This window comes from Boleophthalmus pectinirostris, unplaced genomic scaffold (genome assembly GCF_026225935.1).
Source record: "Boleophthalmus pectinirostris isolate CB_2022bp ecotype Guang Dong unplaced genomic scaffold, ASM2622593v1 HiC_scaffold_11, whole genome shotgun sequence".
NCBI classification, from domain to species: domain Eukaryota; kingdom Metazoa; phylum Chordata; class Actinopteri; order Gobiiformes; family Gobiidae; genus Boleophthalmus; species Boleophthalmus pectinirostris.
Genome location: NW_026570994.1, coordinates 5,848,435 through 5,857,995, shown reverse-complemented (window position 1 = coordinate 5,857,995; position 9,561 = coordinate 5,848,435). Strand labels below are relative to the sequence as shown.

At 41.7% G+C, this 9,561-nt stretch overlaps 1 protein-coding gene across 2 annotated transcripts in view; it reads right to left on the bottom strand.

Moving 5' to 3' along the window:
• Positions 1-5,008: 5,008 nt before the first annotated feature.
• The window catches only part of LOC110170916 (receptor activity-modifying protein 1-like), a 110,707-nt gene continuing 106,154 nt past the window's right edge, over positions 5,009-9,561 (bottom strand). For both annotated transcript variants that reach the window (XM_055164902.1, XM_020936600.2), the window contains exon 3: positions 5,009-5,372. In XM_055164902.1, the coding sequence (XP_055020877.1) occupies positions 5,117-5,372 (256 nt within the window). In that variant the 3' untranslated portion in view covers positions 5,009-5,116. The remainder of the gene's footprint in view (positions 5,373-9,561) is intronic.

Sequence of the window (9,561 nt, the reverse complement as noted above, 5' to 3'; positions counted from 1 at the left end):
CCTTAGCAACCCAACTCTGCTCATAAAAATGCACAAACACAAGTTTTTGCCAGTATTCTTTCTTTCATTTTTAAATAATTTGGACTGGCTAGAGCAATATATAAATGAATGTCAATTCATGCCATGTAAACTACCAGTATATCCTACAGAAGAACAGTGACATATTATTAATATAAGGAATTTAAAGGTTGTATGGAGGATTTTTTTTTTGTTTCAAGTTGTCAATGATAGATTATAGAGGTGCAGTAGCCTTGTAATTATGATGACCAAAAAAAAGAGAATAAAAATTCATCAACTCCGGACGTGGTGGGGCTAAACATTTGCCAATAGATAACGACACTGCCTCGTTATCTGTTAGCTGACAGGCTGTCAATCAATCTCCCTACGTTTCTAGCGTAACTGACTTGCCTGCGCGCCGCCGGTACGTGGTTTACGTACGCCTGTCACGCAGTCCACAGACGCAAGACGCTGTTTACCTCCACCAACGCAACAGTTCTTAGCGGCTTTTTTTTGACCTATATCTTCCTCGCAGTTCGCACAAAGTTTGTTGCAATGGCGACAAGAATCCAGGAGCAGTTAGCCGCAAAAGAAAGTCCGTTTTTGAGGTCGCTGAAAGAAGAAGACAAGGGGAAAAGCAGCGAAGCCAAACTAAGGTGATTCTTGAAGATTCATTCCAGCGATGGCGCGACTGAAGCAGACGCAGGGTCTAAAGACTGACGCACTGGTCGCCAAATTACTCCTGGACAGGAAACTTCTGCTTATTATGAAAACGTACTTTATTTCCAAGAGCTAGACAAACGTTTTTCAGGACACGAAAGCGATATCCTATGTCTGAAAACGTAATTTTCAAGGCAAAGAAAGAGTCCGCTTGCTGCTGCGTGTTGTAGCTAGTTCATTCGCACTGAATCTCCGCGCAACCTTCTCTGCACCCCTTTCCTGCTCCTGTCCCCGCTGCCCGATCCGCTCTTCCCCCTGCTCCTCACTTCTCGTCCGCGAACGAAATGTCCGCACACCCGCTCCCCCCGCTCCTCACTTCTCCGTCTTGCCTAACCAACACTGTAGTTAGTTGTTTACAAGTCATGTGCAGCACCGGCTGTAAACAAACCTGTTTCTGGCGTAAAGGAGGAGGCGGGAGGAGGCGTTTCTACGTAGGAGCTGTAGGGGAGGGGGGGTGGTTTCACGCATGCGCAACATTTGAAAAAGGACAAACAGTCGCTGGATTTCTTGTTCCTTGAAAAATCCTCTATACAACCTTTAAGTGGACATGGCTCCCACCTGTCACCAGAAGATTTAGCTTACCTGTTGTGCTCACAGTAAGATGTTCTATAATACAGAACAGTAGGGGTGGAACGATATCCAAGTCTCATGATAAGATATTGTCACGGTATGAACCGCACAGTTCAATATTTATTGCGATATCTTAGAAAAGCTCACGACATGTTGGGGAGGCTCACGATTAGGGATGTAACAATATCCAAACCTCTTACAATATTTACACAATATTTTCATAATATACATCTCATGGTATAATATTTATTGCGATATTTTGTGGAGGCTAACAAAACTTAATATTCTACTTTTTCCTCTTAAAATGCCAAGATTAATCCAGAGAATTAAGCCTTAAAATTGCTTAGAAGTGTTATTTCTTCTTGTAGTCTACACTGAAATGGAGCAAAGGATCATGGTCTATGTCGTTCCCTCTGTCTTTTTTTTTTTTTTTTTAGCTACTGCAGCAGCATAACTCTTAATTTAAGCAAAGAGACTTGTGATTCGATATATTGTGATGGTCCACGATATTGTGAGAACTTTGACGATACGATATCAAGATGACTGTGCCCAAAATACTGATTTCTTTTCTTTTTTTTGACTGTTTTCATGGCATGAATTAACAGAAATTTATATATTGCTCAAGACAATCCAAATTAAGAAATAAAGAAATGAAGAAATATTACTGGCAATGTACTGGTTAAGCTGATACCCAGACAATCCGCAACACCGTCCCTAAGAACGCGCGCCCATTTCCTTGTCTGCAGTGCTCCGTACGCCGGACCCTTTCTTACCAAACCACGTACATTAAACCTCATTTTTCATAACCTTTCCAGCGTGTTCTGCCGCGACTTAGAAGCGCCAGTTTTGCGCATCCAAATCACGCCAAAACCGATCATTTACGGTACTTACCCTCGCGCTTCCGCCTTCTTCCTCCTCCCGCGGTGCGTTCTGACAAACCCGGACACACCCGCGCCGACGGTTTAAATCCTCCAATTGCGCAGGTTCCGGAGGTCACGTGAGCCACGAGTGATTTGCATGAGCAGTTATTCGAATTCTGTTTATTTGAACTGTTGTATTTGACGTAATGAGTTTGTATGAACGTTTTTGTTTGTGCGTAAATTTTGGCACACGAAATATGATCCATTTAGTAGTGGAAATTGTGTAAATAATGTTTCACGTGGATGTTACGTCACGTGGGAGGGGCGAATAGGGGTCGACAGGTGCGATCTGCAACTCTGCCCTCACTACTGTTCTGGATACAGTGGAGGTAACGTACGAAGAGAGAAAGAGAGGAAAGAGGGAGGAAAGAATGGTGGAGAGAGAGAGGAGAGCAAGGAGAGAGGAGAGCAAGGAGAGAGGGAGAGGGAGAAAAGAGAAGAGAGGAGAGAGAAAAGAGAGAGAGGCGAGGAGAGATAGAAGGGAGGAGAGAGAAGAGATAGAGAGGAGAGGAGAAAGAGAGAGGAGAGAGAAGAGATAGACAGAGAGAGGAGAGAAAGAGTAGAGAGAGGAGAGTAGAGAGAAAGAAGAGAGGAGATAGGGTAGAGAGGAGAGATAGAGAGAGAGGACAGGAGAGAGAGAGAGAGACAGAGGAGAGATAGAAAAGAGGAGATAGAGAGGAGAGGAGGGAGAGAGAAAGAGACAGGAGAGAGAGAGGAGGAGGGAGAGGAGAGAGAAAACAGAGGAGAGAGAGAGAATGGAGGAGAGAGAGGAGAGCAAGGAGAGAGGAGAGGAGAGAAAGAAGAGAGGAAAGAGAAGAGAGGAGAGAGAGGGGGGAAAGAATGGAGGAGAGAGAGAAGAGAGGAGAGAATGAAGGAGAGAGAGGAGAGAGAGACAGGAAAGAAGAGAGGAGTGAGAACAGAGAGAGAGGAGAGAGGAAAGAGAGAGAGGAGAGAAGGGAGAATAGAGAGAGGAGAGGAGAGGGAGAGAGGAGAGGCGTTAGATAGAGACAAGAGAGGAGAGAGAGACAGAGACAGAGAGAGACAGAATGTAAGGAGAAGTCTACCAAAAAGTTTCTTTTTTGTTTGTTTGTTTGTCTCTAAATTAACTTTAAACATAAGAACTTCCACTGCACCACTGTAAATATTTTTTCATGCACGTTTGTCACTTTTTTGCCCTGTGGGAGACACAATAAACCAAATAAAAACACATATCCTGACTACGCCTGAGTTTCTTGAAGAATCCCACCACAGTGCAGTTCTCCAAATGAACACCAGATGGCGACATTTAACAAAACAGAACCTAGAGGCTAACAACAAGATACACACTGTAACTTTTCTATGTGGAGGGAGGGTCCAGCACCTGCTTGTCATTGCTTCAGTCCACATTAAAAGTGCTTGAATTCCATGGTGACGGTAAAATAGTGCTGTGAGGCCAAGTTACAGGTCAGATCTGTGGAGAGGCGGCTCCGCTCACAGTCAGAATGCCTGTTTTTCATAGTCAAGTTTAATTACTTACTATGAAACATCTCAGGCAAAGGCACATGTCAGACTTTTACTGCATCTTTAAACGGTATTTTTGCTGGAAAGTCTGTTTTATGGAATGTTACCACCATGTTAAATCTGGAGAGGTACAATGCAAAGTAGAGCTGTTTAATGTCAAGAGCAATGAATGACGTCTCCATAGAAACAAGCAGGTGACGGACCCTCCACCAGAGAAGTTACACAGTGCACTTATAAGATTTCAGTTTGGGCAGGTCTATCTTTTTTATAAAATTTTTTTATTATATACATGTTCTTTTCTTTTTATATATTTATACCATATATTTATTAGATTTTATTAGATTTTTACTTGTTTAAATTTCAACTGTCTTTTTAATAAAACTTTGACTTAAATTATGAAACATTTTTTCTTTCTTTATGATAAACAAGGTGGGTTTCTGGTTTTTGTTGCTTATTGGTTTTTACGTGAATCTTTGTGGAAGTATAAAAAGTGCAACACATCTTTAATCTGTCAGAAATAAATGGTCTCATTGCCAAGTTTTAGATGGAATTTTCCATATTGATGACTTATCTTTTGACCTTTATCCGGGGCCGGGTCGCGGAGGCAGCAGTCCAAGCAGGGACTCCCAGACTTCCCTTTCCACGCACACTTCCTCCAGCTCCTCCGGGGGGATCCCAACACGTTCTCAGTCCAGCCGAGAGACATAGTCCCTCCAGCGTGTCCTGGGTCTTCCCCACGGCCTCCTCCCAGTGGGACGTGTCCAGAACACCACCCGAGGAAGGCATCCAGGAGGCATCCGGAACAGATGCCCGAGCCACCTCAACTGGCTCCTCTCGACGTGAAGGAGCAGCGGCTCTACTCCGAGCTCCTCCCATGTGACTGAGCTCTGAGTTTTAGATTATGAGCTATTTCCTCTGTTTTTGTACTTTTCTTCTGAAATTTTTTATTTTTTCACACACAGAGTTACACAAAATTTACTCTTTTGAGCTTTAAGCCATGTTAGAATGTTGTTACCTCCTCAAAAACATACCTGGAGTTATGTTTTGTTTCATTCACACATGTTTGAGTAACTTTTTATTATTAGTTTCTCTACATCTCCAAAGCTCAAAATGCTCAGTTCCACCTTGTGATGTCATGTAGTGGCAGTTTTCAAGCTCACAACTACATTTTATTCAGTAGAGATTGGAAATTCCATGGCTGAAATGATGCAAATGATTCGACTGAAGGTGTATGCAGTTTAAAAACACAATGGAGCACGCACTTCCTCCAAAACTATACACAGTAATTAAAAAAAAAAACATTTCTTACCAAACTATTTATTATTATGAATATATTCTAACTTTACATGCATTCACCGTATTACAAAAAAAAAAGAAAAAGAAAACACACATAGAGTCCATTTTATTCTTTACAACACTCCCTCGGTGCGTTTACTCCTCCACACCACCAGGGCGGTCATGAGCAGCGTGATCAGGACGGGCACTCCGATGAATGGCGCGAGGATGCTGGCGGGCGGGTCGCGCAGTAGCCGCCCGGTGAGCGCGCAGTCGTGGAAGTAGACGCGGTGGATGTCGGTGAAGAATCGGTCCACCTCGCGGTTGGGCCAGAAGCAGTTCACGAGGAGGGCCATCTGGAACGTGCAGTTGGTCACTTCTTCGTAAATACTGCCACAAAAAACACAAACAAAAAGAAAAATGTATGTTAAAGTGGAACCGGAAGAAGAAGAAGAACTGGACCACAGGAGTGCGACGTGACCCATAGCGGTTGCAGTTATAGGTGCGAATTTGAGTTGAGTTACATACCGTATTTTTCGGACTATAAGGTGCACCGGATTATAAGGTGCAATATCAATAATGTTGAATTCTCTCGTCTATTTTCATACATAAAATGCACCTGATTATAAGGTGCATTAAACGAAACAAAAGGATGACACTTGAGACTGATCCTTAGCCCAGAAATCAATGATCCATTGGCAGATTTGGCAGATCGTGACGTAAATTGCCCGGCGTTGCCTCTCTGTCTTGGTGAATTTGGATTATGAATGTGAATGTGGGAGGATCATTAAGTTTGTTTTTTGTATTTCCTATGACGACAACTCAAATACACATTGAGTAATAATGTGTTTAATGCAGCTTTGCACACATTTGTTTACATTTTACAGAAATGAAACTTAAAACCACATGGGTAATTTGAATAAACTATAAGCGCGCTGAAAAAAACAGCTTGTTCCTTTGATGTGGTCAGCTTCTGTTGGACCATAAATTGGGTTTCACTCCGCGAGGCTTCTGACTATGGTAGCCATAATGCTCCGTCAGTCCATCAAGCAGTGCGGTTTTGTAGCTAACCAAAGTTATACTAAAACATTTTGACAGATTTTTCAGCGCCGTGTACCACATAAAATCAGTTCGAGAGTATCACAGCAACTAAAGAGCCAATCAGGAGCGAGGCTGTTGAAGGTAACACCACACTGTTTTGGCAGGGGGCGACAGCTTAGCAACGCTGTCAATCAAACCTGTTTCTAATGCTAGAAAGAGTAACGTTGGGGAAAGAATGTCCCTGATTGGTCTGTTATTAATTTAATATCTTTGATTTACAGTCAAAATAGTGAAATAAAAACCCCAGGATCTTGTAGTGTGGGTTAATATGAACATTTTAAGACTAAATTGACTAGGATTTCAGCAGCAGTTACTGAGAGAGGGACGATGTTTTTTCAATACAATGTGAATTCAAACCAGAGTCGATGTAGTCGGAAGCACTCCCATGTGTGTTCACTTCCTGTTTGGAAGGTGACGGCTTGTGGGTCAGCTATGTTTATTTATATATATGTAAAAATGTATAGTATACCAGATCTTTTTTATCGGTCACAGGTATGTTCAGTCATATTTAACATACACTGACTGAAAAGGTGAAGGCTGAAGCTTGAGATCATTCTGCCTTTTTATTCTTTATGCCTTTGTCATAGCATCAGCTTGACACCAGTTCATCTTCATAAATACAGAAAGAGGAAACAAATCAGTAACAGTACAACAAAGTACTACAGCACCAACTAAGTATCATAATGTATGTGTATCTGTCCAGAGTTAAACATTTAAACTTCTTTAGAAAATGGACGAGAATGGTGCACATTTTTAGGTTTTCTGTACAGTTGTTCCAGAGCTCCACCCCTTTAACAGATTTACAAAATTTCATAATGTTTGTACTAATTTTCTTTTTGATAAACATGGCCGTACCCCTGAGCTCATACCGGCTATTTTGAACATATTCTGTAAAGATTTTGACAAGAAATTTTACTTTGAACATGATTAGAACTGATCTGAATGGTCAATACGCAAACCCCAGCCCCTGTAGCTGATCATGAGTCAGTGCTAGTGCAGCCTCTGCAGCTCAGTGAGAGGTTCTGAGCTTTCACGTGAGGCTTGTCCATAAACTGAGAATGACACAAACTTGGATGTGTCTCTATCTGCAGATTAAAAGTGCACTGGCTAATTTTTCTGCTGGAAGGTCCCATTAAATGTTGAAGTTTCTTTTCTCCATGGAGCTCGAATCATCAGTTTGGCTTTGCTGCTTTGCGTCTCTTCTCGCGAGTGTTCCGCGAGTAAATGCGAGGAAGCAACAGTTCGATTAAAGCTTTCTAACTTCAGGGAGACCAAACCAGACCAAGTTACAGGTCAGATCTGTGGAGAGGCCACCCCGCTCACAGTCAGAATGCCTGCTTTTCTAGCTATTTTAGAGCTATAAATCCATCAGTAATAAAAAAAAAAAGTAAAGTAGATCTGCTTAATGTCACACAGGCTACACACAGTTCTTTTAATCACAATACTGACGCGGTGTGTCTCGACCTTTCATTTATTGTGACGAGAATAATCCGTCTGAACCTGAGAGCGTCTTTGAAATGTCCTTGGACGGTGGAGATTCCAGCTGTCAGTCCAACAGTCCGAGCGCGTGTCAAGTTACAGCGGGCTTAACGCGGCTAAATATACCAACCACATGGAGCGCAGTCATACCACTATTCTAGCACCCAAATACTGTAGCATTGCAGCATTGTCTTACATGCTAGCACCCTCATAGTGTGTAATTCTGCTCAAATGTAATCTATATGTATGTGTTTATAGAGCTGTTTCCTGGAAAAATTTAATCTTGTGTTCTCATGTTATAGTTTTATGTAACAAAAAGACAAAGGACCTGTATCTGATTAGAATTTATTTGAGGTAAAATAGATGTTCTTTACTTTATTGCACAGTAAAACAGCTAAATGAAAACTAGACAAGTGATGTGAAGTTAGTGTGACGCAGTGGAGAACCATGGACCTGGACCCTGGGACTTCACTACGACCAATACATGCATCCCAAATTTTAGACTTCCGGTCGTCGCACAATGCATACTGGTGAGGATCTTCCAAAAAAGTGAGCATCAAACTGCCATGTTTGTTTACCCAGCAGGATGCGTCGATCGTCAAAGAAGATCTTTTCTACTCTTTTGAACCATATTGCTTTTGTTTCTGGTTCTGATATTGTCAAATTTTAGTTTGGGATTCAGACACAATTTTGTGGTTGTTGGATGTCCCAACAGAGGAAAACGGCTCGAGAAATGGGCTTCGGAAGTTTGTGAACTCCGTGTTTTCCTTCCCAACGGAATTGAAAAATAGTGAAAGGTGATGGGCAGTATTGATCCACAGGAAGGATGAAAAAGGAACCCTTTGGCTGCCTAAGAAATCATCCCGGGTTTGCAGCGAACATTTTTTATGTGAAACGCCAACAAAGCAAAATCCTGTTTGTTAAGTGAGAGGTGCAGAAGACAAACCGGCTGAGCTCGCACTTTCTTGTTCTTGTGGTTTTACAGCAACATCACGTCTTGGTCTATTTGCAGTGGAAGTTGTTTCTTGGTGAACAGCTGGTGCCTTTCACTTTGGCATAGACTTTTTAAATTTGTAACAAAGGTTGAGTGAGGGATCGGGATTTTGCTTTGCTGGCGCTCCACATACAAAATGTTCGCTGCAAACTCCGTCAAAGGTTTCCTTTTTGGTCCTTCCTGTGGATCAAACCTGTCCGTCGCCTTCACCTTTCACTATTTTTCAATTCTGTTGGGAAGAGAAACAGTTTGAACAGAGGTTTTGCAGTCACACACATCTGATTCCCTTTTGCATTTATGGAGTTTGCAAACAAATTTCTCGAGCCGTTCTCCACTGTTAAGACATTCAACAACTGTACAATTACAATACCTGAATCCCAAAATTAAAATATGACAATATCAAAACCAGAAACAAAAGTGACATGGTTCAAACTAAATGAAGCGAATCACACTTTCACTTACTTCATATATTTGTTTAATAATCATTAGCTACTGTTCAACAACTACAAAGGCGTTCAAATAGAGGTGTCCAGCTCATTTTCTGACACTGCGGTCTCGCTTATATTTGCTATCACGGGGGTATTTGCAAAGGCCCGGAAGATGTGGTGATATGATCCTGCCCATAACTCAGTAAAATATGATTGGCTAAGACAACTGTCAATCTCAAACTCATACCCACATTGACTTGTATAGGACAAGCCTTCGTTCCAGTCACCGAAGGCCCTGCAGGTGTTTCTTTAGTTCAGTGCCTGCAGGAGGAGTCACTGATTTACCCAGATACTGTTGGAAGAAAAATTGCGATTGGTCCATTTCCATTCCATTATATTAACCCTTTGTTTCCCAAGAAATATTAGTCCAAGTTTATAACAATTATCTAGAAATTATTACTAGTGTAGTGTTTATTACTCACTGAATAAAAAATATTGAAAAAATATATTAGTAGTACAAAAATTCTTTCAATATTTTTTTAGGCCTTCACTGAATTCCTTGAAGGCCATGAGGGTT